The 26,140-nt window shown below is 47.9% G+C and overlaps 1 protein-coding gene across 1 annotated transcript in view; it reads left to right on the top strand.

Annotated features, from left to right (window-relative positions):
- GALNT10 (polypeptide N-acetylgalactosaminyltransferase 10) overlaps nucleotides 1-26,140 on the top strand; it is a 952,883-nt gene that overhangs the window by 667,364 nt on the left and 259,379 nt on the right. Inside the window, exon 7 of the mRNA XM_086931255.1 lies at nucleotides 21,225-21,342. Within this exon, the coding sequence (XP_086787381.1) occupies nucleotides 21,225-21,342 (118 nt within the window). The remainder of the gene's footprint in view (nucleotides 1-21,224; nucleotides 21,343-26,140) is intronic.

Genomic DNA, 26,140 nt, shown 5'->3' with positions numbered 1-26,140 from the left:
AGATGTCAAACTAATGCTTGCTTTTCCAGCGGCTGACATATGTCTTCACGACGTTCCGCAGGGGGGATGCAAAACGTCAGCGTTTACGGTGCTCGATTTGAGAAGCTAAACGTCACCTTTCCCGGCGTTTCACAATTAAAATAGAATGTCCGCTTCGCCAGTGGTCACGGTGAGATATTAAAGTACAGATTTTCAGAGTTTTAATGCGTCAAGGGCAGCTTTCTCGGATTTTTGGTGTCAGATGTAAAACAAGGGATACTTTAGTGGTTCAAATTGAGGTGTTAAGAGTCAGACCCTGCTAAGAGTCAGGTTTTCCAGTGTGTTAGCGTGAGAGATAAAGCGATAGGTTCACGCGGTTCCGGGTAAGACGTTATAATTCGGATTTTCCAGTCCTTCAGAGTGATATATTAAATGTCAGTTTTTTTGGAACTCAGTCAGATATGAAAAGACATGGACGCTTTTCCAAAGGATTGGAAAAATAGCGTGGACCTGCCGATCAACTCACTCTGGTTGGAGTTGCCCCCGCACAAGGGGTCAGCCTGACCCAACCGGAAGCGCGACGCCCACCCCATGCCGCTTGACCTGGGCGGACAGGTTGGATGTCAACAGAACCTGGGGCACTTTCCTTCCACGAGGGACCGCTTTCGGGAGTGGACTTTTCTCCTCCCATCCCTCACTGAGGTCAGAATAGGATAATACCCCTGAGGTTATTGGATTTTCGTGCGTGTGCGTGTGTGTGTGTGTGTGTGTGTGTGTGTGGAAGCAGTGGTGGTGGTGGTGGTGGTGGACGTGAGGTAATTTAGTGTACTTGCGCGCATGCGTGCACGTGTGTGGCCTTGTTTGTTGCGTGGTAGGCTTGTATCTGTGCGCATGTGTGTCTGTGTGAGGATGCATGTGCCTGCAGTGCATTTTCTTTTATGTGCGACTGTGTTATGTGCATGCGTGTGCTGTGTGTGTGTGTGTCTTGTGTTGTGTACTTTCTGTCCAGTTTGGCGTGCGACCGCTGAGTTATAGAGCATGCACCTGGGTGTGCAACGTTATTTCTTTGGATTGTGTGTATACAATTGTATGCTTCTTTCGGTATGAAAGTATTGCTGGTGTGTTTGCGTGTTTGTGTACGAGTTTTTGAGTGAGCGTGTGTGTTTGTGCGTAAGTAGATGTGTGGTGTTTGTGAGGCTTAGGGAATGTATGTAGGTGTGTGTTTGGTGAGACTTTGGGAACCGACGCCATCCGCTGGACGGGGAAACGACCCCCGGTCCCTGTGGACTTGTGCCCTGCCCGCCCCAGGCCTCCAGACTGCCTCCTCCCAGGGCCTGTCCCGCTGGCACCACTGTAACTGCCGGACACTTCCAGGGCCTCCGGGAGCCGCAGACGAGCCGCCTCGGCCCGAGACGCTCAGATGTTATCCGGCGAGGAGTCCCGCTTGCTGCTCCGTTCCCAGGCTCCGTGGAGTGCGAGCCTGCAGGGCAGATGACTCCGGCCTAATGCCTCCCCGCCTCGCAGCCCCGGGCCAGCTTTAAATGTGCTTTACTGTGCACTTGGAGCAGGACACAGATCTGCACAGGTGTGTGTCAAACACAACAAGCATTTATAATGCAATGGTCTCGGCATTATTAAAGGTAGAGCTATTGGCATTGTTCATGACATTTTTTTTCTTTTTTTTTTTAAAAACATAAATAAATGGTATTGTCATTTACAATGGCAATAGGTGAGCTATAGAGAGTAGTAGAGAGTATTCGCGGACACAGAGCCGCGCACACACACACAGACAGAGCCGCGCACACACACACAGACAGAGCCACGCGCACACACACACACCCAGACAGAGCCACGCTCACACACACACAGACAGAGCCACGCACACACACACAGACAGAGCCACGCACACACACACAGACAGAGCCACGCACACACAGACAGAGCCATGCGCACACACACACACAGACAGAGCCACGCACACACACAGACAGAGCCGTCTGTCTGTGTGTGTGTGCGTGACTCTGTTTGTGTGTGTGTGTGTGTGTGTGGCTCTGTGTCCGGGAATACTCTCTACTACTGTCTAATGCTCACCTATTGCCATTGTAAATGACAATACCATTTATTTATGTTTTAAAAGAAAATGAAAAAAAATGTCATGAGCAATGCCAATAGCTCTACCTTTAATAATGCAGAGACCATTGCATTGTAAATACTTGTTAACCTATGTGTTAGTCTGACTTAAAATGTATAACCCAGCAGTTAACCTTTTTAATGGTGATAACTTTGAAAGGGTGTCTGACAATCATGTGCTTTTGTTATTAATCGACTTTCATATGAATAAGTTAGCCTTTTCTACACACTCTTCTTTTCTGCCATGCATTTTACCTACTGCAGAACAGTCCTATATGTTAACCAGGTTCTTAGATCTTACTTGCATAAAACAACATAAACATAAACCTGCATTTTGCCTCTCACTCTTAAGGTGCAGTTCTGTTAGCATCTAAGACAATTAGTGTTTCTTATCTTTGCTTATGTAATCAAAATACTACCCATTGACTTCCAGGGAGAAGTAGAACTTGCTTCACTAGTTAAAATGCAGCTGTGTAAGTCCTGAAAGGTAACACGTCCATTTTCTCAAATTTGTTGTATTGCTATGTAGAAAGCAATCCACTCTTTCTCCAAATATTACTATATTAAACTCTGACAGAATGGATTAGTGGGTAGGACAGGCTACCATTAGGAACTTCATTCATCTATGATTTGTTGTCCTCTATGCTGTCCTTACAGTCATCATATGATGAAGATCCCAGGATGAATGAAAGGCTTCTTACCTGTAATTGTACATACCAATTACAGGTAAGAAACGTTTTGTTGGTATCTTGATTAATGGTGGCCATACCACCTAGTCTTCCTTGTGGCAAAGAACTATATGGATTCTTGACTGTGTGAATAGGGCCTGTGCTGACAATAGGGGGTTGTTGCCCGAAAAGGGAGCCTCTGTTTGAATTCTTTGTTCAGATGCTATTTTCCAAATCTGCTTTATTTTGTTCAGTCTATCTAATTTAAACCTTTTTTCCCCGTACTCTTACTGGGCTAGCGTAGAATATTCAAGTTGGCATTGATAATTGAGATACACACGATAGAGAGCTAAACTACAGGTAAGACACTTTTCAGTTTAACCTCTCTGAATCTACTTGAAAAACCTCATTAGTCACTATCTCTGTAAAGGGTAGAATCATTACAACCGATTACCTTTCGTGCATAGTTACTAAAAGGTTTCATTCATTGAGATAGTGATCTTAACATTTTTTAGAGAATATTTCTGTTTATGCACCACAAAACCATATTCTAGGAAGTGAAACACACTGAAGTGTCTTTGACTTGGTAAAATTATCTTACATGTTTTTCAGCACACAATTCTGGTATTAAAAGGCCTACTTTGTAACGATTTGTGCATATAAAAGTCAAACGTCAGTGGAATCATCCTCATTACAAAATGAAGATGCCAGAACATGTTTTTGATGGCAGCCCTAGTTCTACCAGTTTGACAGTCATCCAGGAAGGGATTGAAATATTGCTATTTCAGTAACATTGGCTTACAGAATGACTTATAGAATGACTGATCTACAAGGTCTGTCAAACGAGGAGAACGTTAATGTCTTTTAGACAAAGAAATTCACCCTTTCAGTCTTCCTATATTAGACATAAATTTCTATCTAATCAAATAAATTCACCGTTCGAGGCATGTGGGCTGCTGAATTCATATCTGTGCATAGATCGCCGCCTAGTGTTGGGTCCGGATGATTGCACATTGTTGTCCTGGAAGAGTCTTCGAAGTATCACGAGATAGGTGGCTCCTCCCCTGGACTACAGTGCGCATGGGCATCGCCTCCATCCCCAGATTGTTTTTTTCCGCCATTGGGTTCGGATGTGTTTCGGTTCCCTCTGTCGGAATCGATAGTTGTTAAACTTTTCTACTCGAGACCAAAAGGTCTTTAGGCTGAGCGTCGGTATCGTTTCGTTCGGGTTTCTTGTCTGTCTCTCAGCTCCGAACTCTTGCTCCCATCCGCGTGCTCTCGGCGCGGACGGGCCTACTCTACGCTCCAGCTATGGAACGAACTCCGTTCAAGAGGTGCAGGGTGTGTACCTCCAAGTATTCACACCTCGACGTACACCCTGTGTGCAACAAATGTTTGTCACCGGACCATGACGAAGCCAGATGTATGGCATGTTCGGAGTTCCGGTGTAAGAAAACTCTCAAGATTCGTCGGGCCGCTAGACTCCAGGCCCAGTTATCGGCTACCCCGGCGCCCCCACCAGACAACATCTTCGAGGAATGTGTTGAAGACGACGACGCCATACAAGTTTCGGACTCTAGTCCCGCGTCCGAGGGGGATGCCTACGACGCGGGTGATGAGGACTTTGACGAAGCCGGCGACGAGGTAGGGGACGACGATAGGGCCATTGCCACCGTGGGGGATAGCTCGGAGGAAGAGCATCCCCAAACAGACTCAGGGGTCAACCCCCTTCATGCGGCCCAGGTCGAGGGATCGCCTTCGGGCCTTACCCAAGACCTCGTTACTAGTCCAACAGCCCCGCCTCCGGGCTCGGTCACGGACATTTCTGAGGCGCCACTCCCGTTAACGAAAACGAAAGTGAAGCCATCGGGATCCACTCCCCCGGTTTCGAAACCGAAAGTGAAAGCTGCGCTGGTGCAGAAGGCTCTGGAGGCGTCAACTTCCAAACAATTCAAAATGGCCGACTTGAAGAGCCACGCCAAAATGGCCGACCCGAAGCCCTCGGGGTCGACGCCGAAGGCGAAGTCGACCGACGCGGCTGCGTCGGCGCCGAAGATGGTCGTGGTCGATGACCCGAAGACGGCTCCGAAGAGGCGTCAGGGCGACGTCGCGGGCCAGGCTCAGCCGGCGCCGGCCCTCGGGGACAAAGAACGTGAGGTGTCGGCTCCGAAGAAGGTGCCTTTCGTCGAACCGACTCCCGACTCAGGAAGATCGCTCGAGCCAGTCAAGCCCTCTCCAGCCTTAACCAAAAAGGTCGCAGAATCCCTGCAGCGGATTCGGAAGGACGCTATGGTTCCCGAACCAGGAAACGTGGCGCCGAAGCACACGCCTAAGCCTGCGAAGGCGCAAACGCCTATCCGCTTTACCCTGCCGCCGAAGTCGACGCCGAAGGCTTTCGCTCCGACGCCTGGGGCAGGCGGGCCCTCGAAGGAGGTATCAACGCCCAAAGCGGCATTAGTGGTGTCGAAGCCTCGGCTCCAGCCACTTGCAGAGGAAGAGCGTCGAGAGGTCATCATCGACGCCAATACTGGGAAACTGTCCCTCCTCAAAAGGAAAATCACCACGGAGCCGGTGTTAGAACATTTTCGGATTCCTCTCAAGAATAAGAGGGACTCTGCGGGGACTTCAGCCCCGATAGAGCCTATGTCTCCGCAAGCCTTAGAACACTCGCCAACGCGTTCCAATGCAGGGGATGCGGACGATGAGGACGTCGAGTACAACTATCCGGCGTACTCGGATCCGGAGGAGGAGCATGAACCTTGGTCTGCCGGAGGCGACCCAGAGGACCCGCAGTCGGGCCAGGAACCGCAGCTTTTTGCGGCCAAGACTTCACCGACGGAGGACTCGGCAGCCTTCAACGCTTTGATTGAGAGAGCTGCAGCTAACCATGATGTCGAGCTGCACTCAGACCCTGTGGATGTGGACTTTTTATTTGCCACTTTCTCAGCGGCTGAAAAGTCAGTCAAAACACTGCCAATGCTTAAGGGAGTGCTGAAGCACGCAACGGAGGTCTTCAAAGAGCCCACCCGGGCGCGTGTCATTAACCCTCGCATTGATAAGAAATATAAGGCAGCGCCCTCGGATCCAACATACATCAAGGGACACTTGCCACTGGACTCGTTGGTCGTATGCAACGCTCGGAAGAGGGCGAACTCGCAGACCACTGGTGACGCTCCTCCCCCAGACAAAGAGTCTAAGATATTTGAGGCCTCAGGGAAACGGATTGCTGCACAGGCAGCTAATATTTGGCGAATCTCAAACACACAGGCCCTACTTGCACGCTACGATAGGGCTCATTATGACACCTTAGAATCACTACTGCAACACTTGCCTGACCAGTACAAGGAGGCAGGTGAAATGTTAATTCAGGAGGGAAAGCTCATCACAAACGCTTCCATCAAATGTGCGCTGGACGTGGCTGATACGGCCTCCAGGGCCATCAACACTAGCGTGTTGCTTAGAAGGCATGCTTGGCTTAGGATATCAGGGTTCAAACCGGATATACAAACGACAATCCTGAACCAAACAGTTAATCCTGACCACCTGTTCGGCCCAGAGGTGGATGCGACACTGGAAAAAATGAAAAAAGATACAGACACTGCCAAGTCTATGGGGGCCCTCCAGTCTCAGCAGTTTCGGAGTGGTTCCTTTCGCCGCTCCAAATCCAGAGGCACCTCAAGGGGTCAGGCATCGCAGTCCACACAGTATTATAAAAGTAACACCCAAACCTCATACACCAACAAAGGTAGAGGTGGCTACAGAGGCAACAACGTCAAGGGCAGGGGACGTGGAAACAGCTCCAGGTCCACCACCGCCAACAAGCAGTGACGTCTTGTCACTGCCCCCCGACCATACAACACCGGTCGGGGGGAGACTCCAGCAGTTCCTGCCCGCGTGGAAATCCATCACCACGGACAGGTGGGTCAAGTCTCTTATCCAGTACGGTTACTGTCTGGAACTTACTTCCACTCCACCAAACATACCCCCAAGGAGCCGTCCTATGTCCGGCGAGCACTTGCACTTGTTGCAGCAGGAGGTTCAAGTCATGCTGCAAAAAGGGGCAATAGAGCTCGTTCCATTGCAAGAAAGGGGAACAGGGGTTTACTCCCTGTATTTTCTAATCCCCAAAAAGGACGGATCCCTCAGGCCCATCCTGGACCTCAGGCCCCTCAACTGGTACATTCTCTCGGAGCACTTCCATATGCTCACGTTACAGCAGGTACTCCCTCTGCTTCAACAGGGGGACTTCCTGGCTACGCTGGATCTGAAAGATGCATATTTTCATATCCCCCTGCATCCTTCCCACAGGAAGTATCTCAGATTTACGATTCAAGACCAGCATTACCAGTTCAGGGTTCTGCCGTTCGGGGTCACCACGACACCAAGGGTATTTACAAAGTGCCTGGCGACTGTGGCGGCGCATCTCCGATGCCAAAACGTCCACGTCTACCCTTACCTGGACGACTGGCTCATTCAAGCAAGAACAGAACAGCAGTGCGTCGACCACGTGTCCCGCACCATTCATCTCCTGCACGATCTGGGATTCTCTCTGAACTACCCGAAATCCCATCTCCAGCCAGCCCATGTGCGACAGTATCTGGGCGCGACAATAAACACTCTGGCAGCCACTGCGCAGCCAAATTCAGTGAGAATCGCCAGTATCCAAACGCTGATCCAACGATTCAGACCCCAACACTCGCTTCCAGCGAAGGTGTTCATGCAGTTGATAGGCATGATGGCCTCCTGCATCTCCATTGTCCCGCACGCGAGACTACATATGCGTCCGCTTCAGGAGTGCCTAGCACGTCAGTGGACTCAGGCTCATGGGCAACTGACAGACCTAGTGTTGGTGAGCGGTCGGGCATACAACTCTCTGCATTGGTGGAATCCACAAAACCTTTGCAAGGGCCGACCATTCCAAGAGCCTGTGCCACAGATTACCCTGACGACAGACGCTTCTCTCCAGGGATGGGGAGCGCATCTACTCCACTACACAGTGCAGGGACTATGGACACTACAGCAAAGGAAGATGCACATCAATGTGTTGGAACTGATGGCAATCTTCATGGCCTTAAAGGCGTTCAAAGTACATCTGTGCAACAAAGTCGTGTTGATCCGGACGGACAACATGACGGCCATGTACTACATTCAGAAGCAGGGAGGCACACACTCTCCGCAGCTGTCTCATCTGGCTCAGAGCATGTGGAAGTGGGCCATTCAGAGGAACATCTTCCTCATGGCAGAGCATCTCCCGGGCAAGGACAACCAGATGGCGGACCTGCTCAGCAGGCACAGCCATCAGATGCACGAGTGGGAGATACATCCATCAGTACTCCAACCGTACTTCCAAAGGTGGGGTCATCCAGAGATAGACCTGTTCGCCACAAAGGAGAACGCAAAATGCCAAAGCTTCGCCGCCAGGTTCCCACACCCGCAATCACAGGGCAATGCGATGTGGATGAACTGGTCAGGCAGATTTGCGTACGCTTTTCCCCCAGCACCTCTGATACCGCTGGTGGCACGCAAGCTCAGGCAGCACTCGATGACTCTCATCCTGGTTGCTCCAACGTGGGCTCGCCAACCGTGGTACACCACGTTTCTGGAACTCTCCGTGGTACCGCATCAAAGGCTTCATCTCACTCCCAGCCTTCTGACGCAGAGCCATGGCGACATTCAGCACCCAGATCCGCAACAGCTCAACCTGGCGATCTGGCTCCTGAAGTCCTAGAGTTTGGCTACCTCAATCTTCCTCCCGATTGCATGAACATCATTCGGGAGGCAAGGAAGCCCATTACTAGAGCTTGTTATGCGGCTAAATGGAAGAGGTTTGTCATTTACTGTGTTAACCACGATATTGACCCGCTAGATGCTTCCATTCAAAACATCATTTGTTACCTGTTCCACCTGTATCAATGCAATTTGGCGTACTCTTCCATCCGCATTCACCTGTCTGCTATGGCAGCATACCTCCAGAATAGGCAACACCTGTCACTTTTTAAGGTCCCTGCTATCAAGGCTTTTCTGGAAGGACTCAGAGTCATTCCACCAAGGACCCCACCAGCTCCAGAATGGAACCTCAATGTGGTTCTTACAAGACTGATGGGTCCTCCCTTCGAGCCACTGCACTCTTGTGAGCTTCAGTTTCTGACTTGGAAGGTTGCTTTCTTAGTAGCAATTACATCGCTACGGAGGGTTAGCGAGTTGCAGGCGCTCACCATCCAAGAACCTTTCTTCCAAGTGCATGCTAACAGGGTTGTGCTCCGCACTAACCCTAAATTCTTACCCAAGGTTGTATCTCAATTCCATATAAACCAGACAATTGAGTTGCCGGTGTTTTTCCAAAACCCAGAGACGCTGGCGGAGCGGATGCTCCACACCCTTGACGTTAAGAGAGCCTTGATGTACTACGTGGACAGGACAAAAGATTTTCGCAAAACCAAGCAGCTTTTCGTTGCTTTTGCCACACACCACAAGGGAAACGCTATCTCCAAAGCTGGGATCGCTAGGTGGATCGTGAAATGCATTCAAATCTGTTACGCTAAAGCTAAACGCACTCTCACTATCCCACCAAGAGCCCACTCCACCAGGAAGTTGGGGGCCTCTATGGCTTTCCTAGGTAACATTCCCTTAGAAGATATTTGTAGAGCAGCCACATGGTCTACCACACATACTTTCACTAAACATTACTGTGTAGACGTGCACTCCAAACAGCAGGCAGCTGTTGGTCAGGCTGTTCTCAAAACACTTTTTCAGACTGCTGCAGCTGGCACGGGCGGCCGCCGCTAATGGAGGGACTGCTATGTATTCTATGCACAGATATGAATTCAGCAGCCCACATGCCTCGAACTGCAAATGCTACTTACCAGTATGCATCTGTTCTTGGCATGTAGGGCTGCTGACATTCATATCGCCCACCCTCCTCCCCGGCGCCTGTAGCAGCTGCAGTATTCATATATATATATGCTCATAGCATGGTCATCACTCACATACTTCACTCCATCTCTGCCAATGGCTAAAAACAATCTGGGGATGGAGGCGATGCCCATGCGCACTGTAGTCCAGGGGAGGAGCCACCTATCTCGTGATACTTCGAAGACTCTTCCAGGACAACAATGTGCAATCATCCGGACCCAACACTAGGCGGCGATCTATGCACAGATATGAATGTCAGCAGCCCTACATGCCAAGAACAGATGCATACTGGTAAGTAGCATTTGCATTCCTGCCCTTTTTAAAATAAAAGCTGAAAGAATTTGACATAATTTTAAGGTTCCTATAGTACTCCTCTTTTCTTTGTGGCGAATCTAAAGTTCCTAGGGGGGTCACCCAATTATTTGTTTGTTATTATTATTTTTTTTGTTTGAGTCATAAAAGAAAGGCTAAGATTTCCTTGGGAAATGTCCATTACAACACAGGCATTACAACGCAACTTTTACAACAAAAGTGCCTTTACATCGCATGCCATTACAACGCATGCCATCACACCGCATTATAAGGTTAGTGATAGAGAATTTTAAGTTTTAGGGCTGATATGGGTTTTGGGGTAGTTGAGAATATTAATTGTTACCCCAACTCTATTCAAAACTTTCCCTACTGTTGCACTCATTGGAGTGGGAATAGTAATTTTCACCCCTACGCTATCCAGCAATTTCCCTACTGTTGCACTCACTGGAGGGGGTATAGTAATGTGTACCCCTACGCTATCCAACACTTACCCTACTGTTGTTCTAAAAGTATTATGCATTGTAATGGTATGTGTTGTAATGGAATGCTTTGTAATGGTAGTTTAAAAAATGCGTTGTGATGGTATGCATTGTAAAATAATGTAATGGAAGTAATGGTAGTTGCGTTGTAAAAACTGTGATGTAAAAGCATGCGTTGTAATTGCTTGCGTTGTAACGTCATATATATTCAATGTCCTTAGTTTATTGGACGGACTTCTGTATGCTAGGAAGGTACTCACTCTGGGGTTTTCCACTCCCACAAAATCTTCACATATATACTGCCAGATAACACTGCTGTCTCTGTTTTCCAGAGTCATATTTCCATAAATGTAGTCTCCAAAGCTAGGTCTATGCCTTTGGCTTGTTTCTGACCATCAAGCATTTGGTGTTGGTTCAGGAGCGATGTTGAAAAGCCTTTCTCTTTAAATCATGTACTGGATGCCATATTTGTCTGCCTCCCTTTTATTATGTTTTGTTTAGATTTTCTTCTGTGGCAGTATTGAAAGCATGTGAAAAATATTCTCACTTGATTAAGTCTTTTTTTAGTCCATTTTTAATAAAGTCTTTACTTTCAACAAAGATAAAGAGAACTGGACTCAAAAATAGTTGTTCAGGGCACCACCTACAGTTGGTGAGCAACCACCTCTGCTAAGGTTCTTATGCATCATATCTTAAGCTGATTATGAGCTAGAACAGCTGTTGGGCTACTGTGAGTTTATTTTCTATCCAAAAATCGATTAATGGTACTTTTATTGAAATCTATTAGTGTGCCCACTTTCATGATGCATGCATTCATAATGTTCCTTGGAGAATGCTTTACTCTCTGGCAACCGCTGATATCTCAATAGTTTGGGATTGTATGAAAGCCTTTATTAGGGGGCAACTCTTCAGTTCATTTTAGCACAAAATAAGCGGATAACTGCGATGGTAGAACAGGATCGTCTGGAATACTTAGAGCTTGAACATCAGCATGCTAGGGCAATTAGTGCAAGTGATCCAATGGCGCAGGCGATATACCTTTGGCTTTAAAAGTTAGATCTAAATTAATAGAGGGCTAATGGATAAAATTGCTACTAATTACCATGAGTACAAAACTCTACAGTATGAATATGGGGAAAGGGTGGGGGGCGTGGCTTGGACGCCGATCGGGATGGCGGCGTGAGCTTGCAGCTCCGCGCCTGATCCCGCTATTTCTCCTGAAAACCTCATCATCGGTGTCCCCTGAGAGGCGGTTTTGCCGTACGAAGTACTGCAGAGACACTGGAGAGCGGCTGGGGGCCAACTGGAGACCGAGCATAGAGCCAAGGCCCGATTCCGGAGGCCGGTGGTCCCGAGCTGAGAGTGGAGAAAATGGCGGCGTGAGGGAGCGGCAGAGACTGCTCGTGGGGCGAGGTGGATCAGATCTGAAAAGAGTAACAGACATCAGCCGACGGGATACAGAGAGTCGGGGCCCGACTGCATGGGACTCCTGAGAGGAACCGGAGGTATCAGCCCGATGCACGGCAGCCGAACAGCCGCCTCAGTTCCCCCCCCTCGCTCCCTGCAATGGCGACGGTGTGAGGTGGCCATCGGAACCAGCGGGGGAGCTTGCTGCTGAGCGAAACAGTTGAGAAGTTCGAGCGAGATCTGTAAGCAGAGGGCGAGGCTCCCGTGAAGGAAAGCACGGGGCCTGGTGGAGTTCCTGAGGTGACCGTATGACGACGCACGAGGCAGCCAAGATGGCCGCTGCTGATGGAGCTCTGAACATGGAACATAGTCGAGAAGGCACGGTCGCTCTGGCTCGGGATAGCGGGGCTCAGGCTCCCCTGGAAGTAACGGAGCAGGAGCGGAGGCTGAATCAGCGGCTGGACAACATATTGGAGGCGATAACGACGACTAAGGAGTCTTTACATCAGGACATCGCACAGGTCGCCACGGGGCTGGGTCTCCTGAGGGCGGACCACGCTAAGCTCTCGGACAGAGTGAAAGAAACTGAACAAATGCTTCAAGAGCTGAAACCGGCGGTAGTGACCGCGGAACACAAGCTGACTGATATCCTTGACCGCCTAACCACACTGGAGAGACGAACGGAAGATGCCGAAAGTCGTAATCGGAGAAACAACGTGAGGGTAGTAGGCCTTCCGGAGAAAATTGAGGGGGATGATGCAGTGGCCTATATGGAGAACTGGTTCAAAACGGTAGTGGCGCTAGAGGGCCTCTCTCCGTTCTTTTCTCTAGAACGGGCACACAGGGTGCCGGCCCGCCCATCTATGCTAGGCCGACCGCCCAGGCCGATGGTGGTGAAACTCCTCCATTACAAAGACAGGGACCTGTTGATACAGCGGCGCGCTCAGTTGGCCCCTTTCAGGTGGACAATAGCCGGGTCACGATCTTCCCGGATTACACTCAGGAGGTCCAAAAGAACAGAGCGTCCTTCCTGACTGTGAAAACAGAGCTGAGGGAGGAAGGGATTCAATACTCCATGCTTTTTCCAGCCAAATTGTGAGTAATTCTCGATGGGAACACTCAATTCTTTCAGACCCCGGATGAAGCATGGTCGTGGCTTGAGATATATCGTGCTGGAACGGACCGCAATGGCAAAAATCAACGGGAGAGACATAAACCGCTCCAGATCCGCAAATCGCAGCGTATCCGTAAAAAAAAACAACTCAAAAGAGCGATTGGGGATGGTCAGATGGCGGCGGACAGAAAAGGGGCCCTAGCTGCAACAGCGAGTATCACGAGGTCGCAACATGAGTCGGAGGCAGTGGGGTCGGACACTGACGAAGATGGAAGAAAATCCGGGGATGAAATGTCGGAGGCTGAGAGCTCGAAGGGTCCAGCGGTCACCCCGCAGACATCAGATGGACTTTTTAATGAGTGACAATTGAGAGGACTGAACAATTCTGTTGTTTATACTGGGGCGTGCTCTCCAGGTGTTTGGCGGGCTAGCAGGTATGGTGCTGCAGATGCAGTGTGGGATCGAGGGCGCGGGGTGGGGGCCCTGCCTGCCCTCGGTCGGCGCTAACTCACCCCCTTGAGGCCCTTAAGGCCTTCTGTGGTGGCGACCACAGATTAGTCTGATGTGTGCTGTGTTACAGGTTTGGAACGGGGCTGAAGCTGGGTTATTAGGTCGTGTCCTGGGGAGAGGGGTTTGCAGAGTTTTTTCAGTAGTTTTGATGGGGGGTTGCAACTGCATCGATGTGGGCAATAATTGGTTGCCATTGAAATGATATGAAGAGGACTACCATGGGGACGTTACCTTATTTGAAATGCCTAACATGGAATGTCCGGGGACTACGAACGATGGTGAGACGCCACAAGGTACATGCTTATCTGGTGAGGCGCGGCGTTCAGATTGCAATGTTACAGGAAACTCATTTAACTAAGCAAGAATGTACTGCACTGCAGAAGAGATGGCGTGGCCAGGTGTTTGGGACCACGTACTCGGCGTTTGCTAGAGGGGTGCTGATATGGATAAGGGCGGGGATACCGTTCCAGGTTACGAACCAGCTGGTGGACCCTGAGTGCAGATATGTGGTAGTGGAGGGGAGGCTACATGGTAGGGACGTGATTCTATGTAGTGTATATACCCCTAATGTTGATCAGGCCCGTTTTTTCGATGATCTAACAAGTTCACTGGCCTATTTCCTGGCGGGCCCCATCATCGTAGGAGGTGACTTTAATTCCATTACTAATGTGACACTTGATAGGTCGCACCCACCGTTGGCCGACTCCCCAGTGCGTAGACTGGCCACACATAGTAGGGAATGGCAAGAGAGGTGGAGATTGATGGATGTGTGGAGGGAACAGCACCCCGACACTAGGGACTATTCCTAATTTTCGGCACTACATGCACTACACGTCAGGATAGACTATGTCCTTTGTAGTAGCCCCCTAGCAGCAGCAGTAACTCACACGGAATACCTGACTAGGACCATCTCGGACAACAATCCCTTGTTAGTATCAATGCAGTGGCAGCGGGCGAGATCAGAGGTTCCAACATGGCAGCTGCGGCCTGATACATTGGAGGATCTGGTGTTTAGTGACACGATCCAACAGGGCATTGAATGTTATTTTGAGGAGAATAAGGGCTCAGCGACTGCGCGATCAGTAGAATGGGATGCGATGAAGGTGGTGGTGAGAGGCGTATATATGGGCAAGTTCTCGAATGCAAGGACATCAGTTTTTAATGCTCTAGCGAAGGCAGAGGATGTGTTGAGGGACTTGGAACAGCATAGGCCTGAAAGACCAGAATTACAGGAGCGGTTACTAGAGGCTAAGGAAGTAGTGGCGACCGAAACGGAACGGCTGCGGTGCTATGACTACAAGCAGTACACTATCAAAGCACATGCCGAGAGAGATAAAGTGGGTACGCTCCTAGCTAGACTTGCTAACCCAGACGTTAGAGGTTGCCCAATTATGAGCATAGGAACAGAATCGGGGGAGGCAGTCTACTCTCAGGCAGCGGTGCTGGCGCGCTTCCAGTCTTATTACACGAAGTTGTATGCATGCCAATTGGGGGTAGAGGTCTCTGACATAGCTGAATACTTGGACTCTGTCCCACTGCCAATACTGGATAGCGAGGAAGCGAAAGATCTAGGAGGGCCTATAACATTATCGGAGATTAGAGTGGCCATTAAATAGATGGCGAGGAATAAAACACCTGGGGTAGATGGCCTGCTGATAGAATTCTATTTGAACTATATTGATATCTTAGCACCCAGACTATTGGTGGTGTACACTGAAGCTAGAAGGTTGGGGTACTTGCCCAAGTCAATGAGGGAAGCACTAGTGGTGCTGTTACTAAAACCAGGCAGAGAGGCGACCGACGTGACGTCCTACCGGCCTTTATCTATGCTAACTGTGGACTATAAGATCTTGAGCCGTATTCTGGCCACCAGACTGCTACCACACATGACCGGCCTAGTGCACAGGGACCAAGCAGGGTTTATTCCTACTAGTAATACGTCAATGAACATACGCCGACTGATCCGGATATTAGACAATGCCGCGGACACAGATAGTGAATCTGCAGTCCTATCGGTTGATATTGAGAAAGCTTTTGATAGTCTGGAATGGACATACCTGGACGCGGTGTTGGTGAAGTTTGGTATAGGAGAGGGGTTTGGAAGATGGACAAAAGTGTTGTGTTGAGCGGCCACAGCGAGGGTACGCCTGGGGTCGATTATTTCCTCAGATTATCCGGTGCGTAGAGGGACGAGGCAGGGGTGCTCGCTGTCCCCTCTGTTGTTTGCACTGGCGATGGAGCAACTGGCGGCGCAAGCGAGGTCGGGGGCCATGTATCAGGGGATCAAGCAGAGTGAGGAGTCGCATTACATATCACTGTATGCGGACAATCTGTTGTTATACCTGGCGGATGCGGAGCGGGCCTTGGAGGGAGCAATGAGCATGTTAACTAGGTTTGGTAGATTGTCAGGCCTCAAGGTGAACTGGAATAAGACTTGTATCTTTCCGCTACGGAGGGCACGCCGTGTCCCCCTCGCGCGTTCAATGTGGTCTTGGAGCCATCTTGCTTCACTTATTTGGGAGTCCGCATCTATCATGAGGCCACGAATCTGTTGGAGGGTAATGTGGGGCGTTGCATGCACGCTTTGAGAGGTTGCATGTCCTTTTTGGGCCTCCCTCCCCCTATCGGTGTTGGGTCGAGTGGCACTATTGAAAATGGTGGCGCTCCCAAGGCTGCTCTACTATTTCCTCACCCTGCCGATTTGGATCCCCCAGCGGATCTTTAAAGAACTGAGGATGATGGTAACTGACTTCCTTTGGGGTCACGGACGACGCAGGGTAGCATTGAACACTTTGATTAGGCCCAAGCTTGAGGGGGGGATGGCGGTCCCTGACTTTGAATTATATTATTTAGCAGCACAACTTCAGATACTCACACAACACATCGCCAGAGAGTTCAGAGGGCCAGATTGCGACCGAGGGACTGGTATTCAGCGCCATGTCTTGGCCTACATAGTCATGCAACAGAAACTAGATATGAGGGATCTTACAATGGAGTAAAAGACTATCAGGCTGTGTTGGCAAAGAAGTCTAAGGAGAGCGAGAAGGGCCCGGCCGTATGCACCGGAGATACCATTGGGAATGCTGACCGCGCTGCCGCATGGGGGTGACTGGTCTCCGCTCTCTGAATGGGAGGAATTAGGCTTACAGATGGTGGGGGACTTATACATGGATGGCACGTTGGTCCCCTTTCAGACGCTGCAGGAACAGTTTGGCCTGCCGAACGGGAACTTTCTTCTGCATGCAGCGGTGGTTGCGGCGATACAAAAGCACTGGAAGGGAGGGTTAATTGAGCCGGAAACGACCATGGCCTGCCAATATGTGGTGATGGCCGCGGGTACGTATAAGGCGGTGACCTGCCTTCATAATAGGATGTTGAATGAGGGACTGGAACCATTACAGGCGCTAAAGGCAAAATGGGAAGACAGTATTGGTAAGCCCATCCCAGATACAGTGTGGGGCCATATGTTGAAGCGAACATGGAAGGGGACCAGGAATGCACGTTTTCAACAGGTTCATTACTTTGTCTTACACAGGGCCTACCTGACCCCGGAAAGGATTAAACGGTACTTTCGGGTACAAGACGCAATGTGCCCGAGGTACCTGGCGCCTGAGGTAGACCTAGACCACCTGTTATGGAGCTGTCCGAAGTTACGGACGTATTGGCCGGAGATGGGGGAAATCCTGAACGTGATTACTGACAGGGAGGTGGATTTTGACATGGCGGCGTGCTTACTGCAAAGAACACGAAAATCACAAGTAAATTCATTGATTTAGGGCTCGTGCTGGCTCAAAGAGAGATCACCTGGCACTGGAAGTCCAAGGAGGGTCCGTCTGTGAGGAGGTGGAAGAATGAGCTGCTGAAATGGTCCGGGTCTGAAATTGTGCTCCGAATGAGACAGGCTGCCAAGACTGACAATGATAAATGCTTGGAGATGGCGAGAGCATGGGAGATGATAGTTCAAGCGCTGCGTGACTACATGGTGGACGAGGAAGAATAGATAAATTGAACACTTAGGGCTCCATGAGGCTTGGACGGACGACTGCAATACCCGACTTGTAGCGTGCTCTGCTGTTAATATGGCATACTTATGCCCACATCGGAAGCGGTTGGGGGGGGAGTGGAGGGAATGGTTTGGGGAGGGTTGTTAGACACCGAGGCAAGGTTCTGGAAGACATCGAAGGTACACAAGGGCGGGGTACACGACCATGGGCCCTCAGGTGGGGTTCAGCAGGTTGCCGAGGGCAACAACAGATACACCCTAGACTGACAACTTAGGACTCCACCGATAGGTTTGAGCAGGACTAGGAGTTACAACGCTGATATCACTCACATAGGATTCCGGATTATGCTGACAGGTGTGGAAGGGGGGGTGGGAGTTTAGGGGGGTAAAATGCGAATACTAAATGATGTTATTAACCAGGTACCCCTATGGGGTGATCACTGTGACGCCTTTGCTGTGTGTACGGTACAATGCGCCGCCCGGCCTTCGGGTTGTGGGCTAATTGGCTGTGTACGACTTTACTGTAATCACTTCTAGGCTTGGTGATATCATCAGTGAACTGGTTGATCTATTTTGTGAACTGGTTTCTAATTCTGCAATAAAAACAAATTTAAAAAAAAATAAAAAATGAATATGGGGAAAGGGTGGGGCGTGTGCTGGCATCCCCATTCGCGGATCAAAAGGCTTGATATTATATTAAATTAATCAAAGAGGATGGTGGCCTGTCTGTTACTCAGCAGCAGGAAATTGTGGAGCAGTTTAGATTATTCTACGATAATTTATATTCAGAGTCTGAGCCATTTAATAAGCACATCTTTCTTGAGTATTTACAGGAGGGTCACATACCCCAACTCGACTCTTTTGATGCTATAGAGTTACAAAAAGATATTGAACCACTTGAGGTTGAGGAGACTGAAACATTTCTGCCCTCGGGCAAAGCTGTCGACGAGGACACCACCCCGCTTGAATATTATAAAATATTTAGTGATATATTGGTGCCGGACTTTATGCAGATGTGTACGGATATTACTAGTGGGGGCGAGGCTCCTACTTCATGGAGTGTTACTAATATTGTCCTATTCCCTAAGAAGGGAAAGCTAATTGACAATAGAGGTTCTAATCGGCCAATATCTTTAATTAATACCAATGCCAAAATCTAGTTAAAGATTTTGGCTTCACGCCTCGCTCCTATTATCCACAAGTTAGTCTCGGAACAGCAGCATGGCTTTGTCCCTGTGCGAGATACGACAGCTCACATTAGCACCGCTGTAACTGCCTTCAACGTCTCTGGTAAATTTAACAAACTGATAGGGATGATCATGTTAGATGCAGGAAAGACATTTGACAGAGTTGCCTGGGAAGCTTTCTGGTTGACTATGGTCACATTTGGTCCTGGCGCCTGGTTTATCTTTTCTGTGCAGAAGCTTTATAAGAAGCCGGTAGCAGCAATTAAACTGAATGGTATTACATCTGCCCATTTTACAGTTCAAAGTGGGACTGGACAGGAATGCCCACTGTCCCCCTTGCTGTTTTCGCTGTACATTGAGCCGTTTATAAGGCATTTACAACAGGACGGAGGGATTTCCCCAGTGTGTCTTAACTGTGTGGAACTTAAAGTCACTGTGTATGCAAACGATATTGCAGTTTTTTCTGCTAATCCTGGTAAAGCTGTAGCCAACATCATGCGACAGGCTGAGCTATGTGGCTCCTTTTCTGGCTATAAGTTGAACGCAGTCAAGACACAGACAATTTTACATTTCCAATCTGAAAATGTGCCTCTCCCTCTAGGGGTCACACTAACAACTACCTACCTTGATGTTTGTCTTATCAGTGAAGTTGACGATATAGTATCTTTGAATTATGAGCCACTAGTCAAAACAATCGTGGGTAAATTGCGTAGTTGGCATCGGCTTCCTATCGGCATTTATGGAAGGTGCAACATAATTAGAATGAATGTATTCCTTAAATTTCTGTATTTATTTTGCTCGATACCTTTACGGGTTCCTCTGTATTTTTTTTTAAACGATTAGACAATGCTATAGGCAGTTTTATTTGGGGGTATAGACGTGCCAGGAGGGCTCTTCGGTTTATGGAATTGCGATATAAACAAGAGGGTTTAAGCTCCCAGACTTCAAGCTCTACTACTGGTCTACTTTCCTTGGACGGATTCGGGGTCTGCTGTATGGGAGGGAGGCTGTTCCGGCGTTTGTGTTCTATCAGTTAGCCTGCAGTCCATTAGCCAGGTTCATGTTATATAAGACCTCTGGTCCGAACTACTTCAAACAAGTTAAGTTCAAGATTGTCAGAGATATTACAAAGGTTTGGCAGGATATTTGTAAACAATACTCTTTCCCCTACTTTCATCAATATACCTTGATATGGGGAAATCCTATGCTCCTTGATATATTCCAAGACACTATCGGGAAGGGGTGGCAACGAAGTGGCATCAATCAGATCAGATAACTGTAGATGAACGTGGGGTTCGCTGTTGTAGCTCACTAAAAGCTGAGTTTGGACTAAGGCAGAGTACCTTTTTTAAGTACTTACAAATTAGGGACTTCTTCGTTAGAGGTTAAAAGCTATTAGTCATACCAAATCCATCGGAAATACTGTCAGGAATATATAAGAGTTCCTGCCGTGGTGCAATTGGTGCTGCCTATCAGAAATTCCTGGCAGCAGCTAATGATGATAGTTTGCATATAGCTACTAAACTGAGCCGGACTCTCAGGGCTGCTATAACGGCTGAGGAAAAAGAGGAGTCAATGGGGGTATTAGATAGGGCAGTAACTTCTGTTAATTTGAAATTAAAGCAGCAGCAGACAATTTATATGCTGTATTACACACCAGTTTTTTTTGTTTTTTTTAAAAGTATTTTATTGAGTTTTATAAACAAGTACATTAGCATTTCTGTTACGAACCTTAGCTAAACTTAACTTGTGTTGCAGTAAATGCAGGTAAGTGGGCAGTATCTCGGTCCCCTGTTAAGTCATTTTGTCCGAAATGTCAACTATATGCAGCTGACTTGAGGCATATATTCATTGACTGCCCAGGGCTCAATACATTCTGGACTGAGGTTTACAATATTCTTACCCCCTTTCTTGGCCAAAATTATCAGCTCACTGAAAGACATATTCTTGGGGATCAAATGCGATGATGCTTTGTACGAGAGTTTGTTAGCACCTATCATTTTATTGTGTGCTCGACTATGTATTGCTAGAGTCTGGATAAATAATGTTGGTCCAAATATTTGCGAGGTGCGGGTTCTACTCCGACAGGTATACGAGATGGAATTTGCGCTGGCCTAGGGCCAAGGGCCTCGCTCTTGGCTTAAATGTAATAGGATATGGGCTTGCCTCCAATGAGACTAATGAGGTACTGACATTCTAGAATATTAGTTTTCGTATCATGGCTCCATTTCTTTTACATACTTATATAGTTTTTATATATATGTTGTTTCTTTTGCTCTGACCAACTTGTAGAATCAGAAAATTATTGAGTTGTTCGGAATTATGTTTACTTTTCTAACTTCAATGAATAATTTGTTTACAATCTATGTTTTACTTATATATTGTTTTCCTTTTCTTTGTTGTCTTGCTTTTTGTTGATTGTACTATATGGTGTTGTATTTATGGCTCAAAATAAAAAATTAAAAAATAGTGTTTTACTCTCTTAATGTTCCTGGAATTTTGTTTCTTTCTCATTTATTTCAGATCTCCTGTGATGGCAGGGGGCCTCTTTGCAATGGATAGAAAATGGTTCTGGGAACTGGGAGGCTATGACCCAGGCTTGGAGATCTGGGGAGGAGAACAATATGAGATATCCTTCAAGGTAAACATTGTTGCTTTAAGCCCGAGTTGCGCTCTTTTCTAAAACCCAGCTTGTCTTGTGGAATCCTAAACTCTTGTTAGCCGCTGCAGATGCTTCTCCAGATTTGTTTCCGGTTGCACCTTAACCCCTTAACTGCTGACCCTCCCCAGTGCTGAGTTCTTTTTTGGCTGTTAAGGGTAGTTCATGTTTAGCCCTCCATAACTTTTTGTCAAATTTGTGTCCTGGTTTTTACAACATCCTGGGGATTCTAAAGGTACCCAGGATTTGTGGATTCCCATGGTGGGGAGGAGAAAATAACTAAAATATATTTAAATTTTGAGGTTTTCGGAAAAATAGGAAAGAAGTACTCTGCGTAAAAGTGTCTTGGGTTTTTCACAAAAATGGCATCAAAAAACTGTTTGCCGTGCTAAAGTCACCATCTTCCCAGCTTTCAGGAACATGCAGAGCTTTTTGTGCTTTCAACCTACTTCCAGTTTGTGGTGGAAACCAGTGTGAAACCCATGGGTGATCCAGAAAAGCTAGATATTTCTGAAACATTGACAAAATTCAAAAGTCAGCAAGAGGTATATGTGTAGATCCCTCACGGTTTTCTCCAAAGAAACTTTGTGTTGAAATAGAGAAATATCGAAAACTTGTAGGGGAAAACGGCCTTTTGTGACAAAAGTTTCATCTGTAACTTTTTGTCAGGATGGACGATTTACAAAAGCAATGTGCCCTTATGTTCGCTAGACCCTTTTGGTTGAGGGGATTTATATAAATTTGTGAGTTCCCTCAGGAGCATATAATTTAGAGGGTATTTTTCAAAATGTATTCTCTCTTACAAACTGGCTTACATTTGTAATGAACAAATGCAGTGAAATCCAATTGGTAATAACAAATATCCTACTATTCTATGCTCCAACATGTCTTCTGATAAAAATGGTACCTCACTTGTGTGGGTCGGCCTAGTGCCTGCGACAGGAAACAGCCCAAAACGCAACACAGAGACAGCACATTTTTTCACTTAAAACAAACTCGTTTTTTGCAAAGTGGGAATCTGTGGAGTTTGGGCCCTAGCTCAGCTGGCACCTAGGGAAATCTATCAAGCCTGCACATTTTTAAAAACTAGACTTTTAGGGGAATCCAGAATGGGTTCAAACCTGCAGTTCACTATCTTCATAGTGACTGCCAATTAGTTATTTACTGCACACTCTGAAAAATCTGCTTACCCACAAGGCAAGTATAAGTATATTTGTTAACTTGGTGAGTGCAATGTTTCTGATGCCAGTTAACTGCAGTTGCACACACTTGAATGTATCAGAACGGCATGTGCATGTAAATGTGCTGGTGAAAAAATGCCTCCCATTCCCGCCTCCCTGGTAGATAATACGATAGCAGAGAATGCCTTAAGGTTAGGTTTTGTGCATTTGTACAGAAGTAATTATGCTTCCGTTTCTCGATTTCACGTTAAGACCACACACTTTGCATAGGCTTTGGACAGGTGTAATGAAATAGGCCATTAGTTGGGTGGCCTGCACAAGTAATGGGTCCACAGACACCCTCCACTGAGAAACAAAAACCCCATTGTAGCAGTTGACTCTCCTAGGGTAGCGAAGCAGAGCAGTTCAAGACCTACTCAAGGGTGGTTGTGTGGGCTAGTAATCACTATTCGCTGGCAGACAATAACACTCAATCAATAATTGTCGAGTCTGTTTTTTCTTCAGAAAAGTAAAAGTATGTTTATTGTACACACACTTCTCACTCCTACATAGTAGTTTGTAAATATACAGAAGACTGGCAGAAATAACTTTACATTTGACCCTTTAAGTATCATTGCCCCACAATTCACAGTACCCTCTTCTTCATGTACAATTCAGCACATAACCATGTATCGGGGTGTCCATCACTGACTTCTGTAACCATGGTCTCTCTGTACTTATTTTGAATAATCAAGCAATGGGGTCATGGGCCCACATTATCAGTAATAAAGCATACCATCCTCCTCTGCCCTTATTATGAATGATCTTGCATTGCAGTAAGGTGCTCATATCATCATTAATCAACCATTTTAGCCCTTGTGGACATGACTTACTGTCAGCATTTACAACTCTAAAAATAAAGCATTGTCAATTACATCTTTGAATGGAGTATTGCTTAAGACCATGGTGAATAATACTTTTATGTAAAGCATTTTCAAACCATTGTGAGTAACAGTTACCAATAAAGCATTGTTCAAATCCTTATGACTGCCATCTTTACATAAAGCATTTCCAACCCTGTGTGAATAACATGCTTGATTAAATAAAGCATGTTTTAATATACACCATGTGTCTGTGTGTGTGTTTTTGACAACCTTTAGGCCACAGTGTGAAAAAATTGGCCTGATATGCAGTGCTCACTATTCTAGTGATCACTATGTATCAGTCCAAATGACCCTTATTGATGATTGGTTGTAAGTCAACCGTAGACCAGCTATCCTAGTAGCATGGACAAGAGCAGTCTTTAGGCTAGACTCTAGAGGGCGTGTTAAGCCAGCTGGTATACCATCACATATACCCCTTGAACACCAAGTGAAAGGACACCACACAAGTTGTTATGAAAATAAAAGGATATTTACTATAACACAACAGCCCTGGACTCTTTATGAGGACAGGGCGCTAAGCACAATACAAAGCTCTTAAGAAAATACTGAAAGTCGCACAATTTACACAAATGCCCGAGGGGCACGAAAAACCATATACTCTAAAAGTGGAATGCGAAATTACTAGCAGGTAAGTACTACTGTAATAGGTTTTAGGATCGCTAGGACTTGACTACTGAACCTTCAGATTACTAGCAGGAGGCCTAGGGAGATCGGGTGCAGAGTGTGCACTCTCACGCGGGATGCGGGACAAAGTCTATGGATGCTAGATTTCGTAAAGTTAGTGTTATCAGACGAATCCGACTAGGTAGAGCTGAAACGAAAAAGGATCTGGACCTTTGGATAGTTAAGCTATGCTGGAGCACCGAAATGCTCAAGTTACCTAGCCCAGGGGCTGCGGCTGCATAGGTCTGAAAAGACGTCGGGAATACTCGTTGCAGTCTATGGAGCCTGAAAGAAGAAGTTGCTGAAAGGCGACCAGTGATGAAGTTCGAAGGGATCCAAGCCTGGATCGGTGAAGGAGGATACCTGTAAGCAGAGGGGACCAAGTTCTGAATCACTAGCCAGTGATTAGATGAGCACCAGGATGGCACCGGATGGAGTCACCTCGACCAGGTGAGTGGGCGACGCTGGGCTCTGCAGTCTCTCGGACCAGGAGGCATTGCCGGCGACCAGGATGGAGGTGCGAGCTGTCCCACGAAGGTATCTGCTGTCGACGTCGCTGGACCGAGGATTGGGGCAACAACTCTTGGCAAATGCAAGCCCACGCGGTGGACTCAAAATGGCGTCTGGAGTGGACCAGGAGGGTCCGGGGTGCTCCTCTGTTGGAGGGGAGCAAGGGCCAGTCTGGAGTAACCAGACCAGCGGTGTTGTCGTCGTGGTGCGTTGTCAGGAGGGCCACAAGCCAGCAGGCAAGTAGCCGGACAACGCGGTGAGCAGCAAAGAGCAGAAGGGCCCCACGCAGATCTCGTGGATGCTGGGGGGCTGGACTTCGGTGCTGGAGCTGCTCAGGGCTTCTCGAACCCCAAAGCACTCACTGGAGGATCCCTCGGCGGTCGTGCTGGATAAGCTTAGTGCAGTTCTGAAGATGGCCGGTTCCTCGAGGTCTCGTCACACCCACGAATCTTAGCTGGGCTGATGATGCAGGTAGAGGTCAGGGAAGCCGGGTCTCGTCGTGCTGGTCGGTCGGATTCCAGAGGAAGGACGTGCAGCAAACCGCAGTATGCTTAGTTGGTGACCGCAGATGCAGGGTGACTACTCCTTAGTCACAAGGGAGAAATCTTAGGAAGAAGTCTTGAGTTCCTTTCGTAGAAAGTAGTTTCAGGATTCAAAGATGATCTAATTTGGAAGGGGGCCCGCTCCTATCTTTATACTAAGGAAAGGGGCTGGCACGTGACTAGGTCCTGCCCATGGGTGGGACCAGGAAGGGGGGTGGTTACACCCCTCTCCCATGCCGGACTTTCCCCAGCTCAGGGGCTGGTGTGCCCCTGGAACTGGTTCAAGCCGGCCTATGCATAGTGAGCACCGGGGTGCCACTTGCAGTCACCTTCCTCTAAAGCCCTGCTTACCCAGGATACACAAAACCCTGTCTGGGATCGTGCCAGCACCGCCCCTGACAGGAAACCCTTTGTCCAAGCTCTCCTCGCTGGAAGGACTCCCAGCAGCAGGAGGTCAGACTTGTGTCTGTGGTGGCAGCATCCATTTTGTGATGCTGAGGCTCGAGTTAACTTTAACCGGGGTTCACAGTTACATACATGTCGTGTCCCTCTAGAAGGGTGGAATGCTAACCCCGTCGCCAGAATTGGCGAGGGGTTAGTATTCCAATTCGTATGACACCTTACTCAACATGTTTTGATAAAGCGATACCAGAGTTGGCATATAACCGCGAGGATTATAATGCACTTAAGAGTATATGGTATGCGTTATCATAGAACAGCTATTAGGACTTGGTTCCGCAAGCTGCAAACGGGCTCAGCTCATGCCAGAGCACCATCTCACATGATTCCAAGCACTCTGCCTTCAGGATTGTGAAGGCCTGCCATAGGAGTGACTGATAGGAATCTATGTGTCCATTTTAGGGTTAGATATAGGTATACTATATCTAAAGCAAAGGGTGATTACAGCACCTTGCCCCAGCTGTCGTGCAGCCAGTTATGTCAGATTTAGATGGCCAGCCAG

The sequence above is a fragment of the Lissotriton vulgaris genome, chromosome 7, assembly GCF_964263255.1.
Source record: "Lissotriton vulgaris chromosome 7, aLisVul1.2, whole genome shotgun sequence".
NCBI lineage: Eukaryota > Metazoa > Chordata > Amphibia > Caudata > Salamandridae > Lissotriton > Lissotriton vulgaris.
This window is presented reverse-complemented; position numbering and strand designations above follow the sequence as displayed.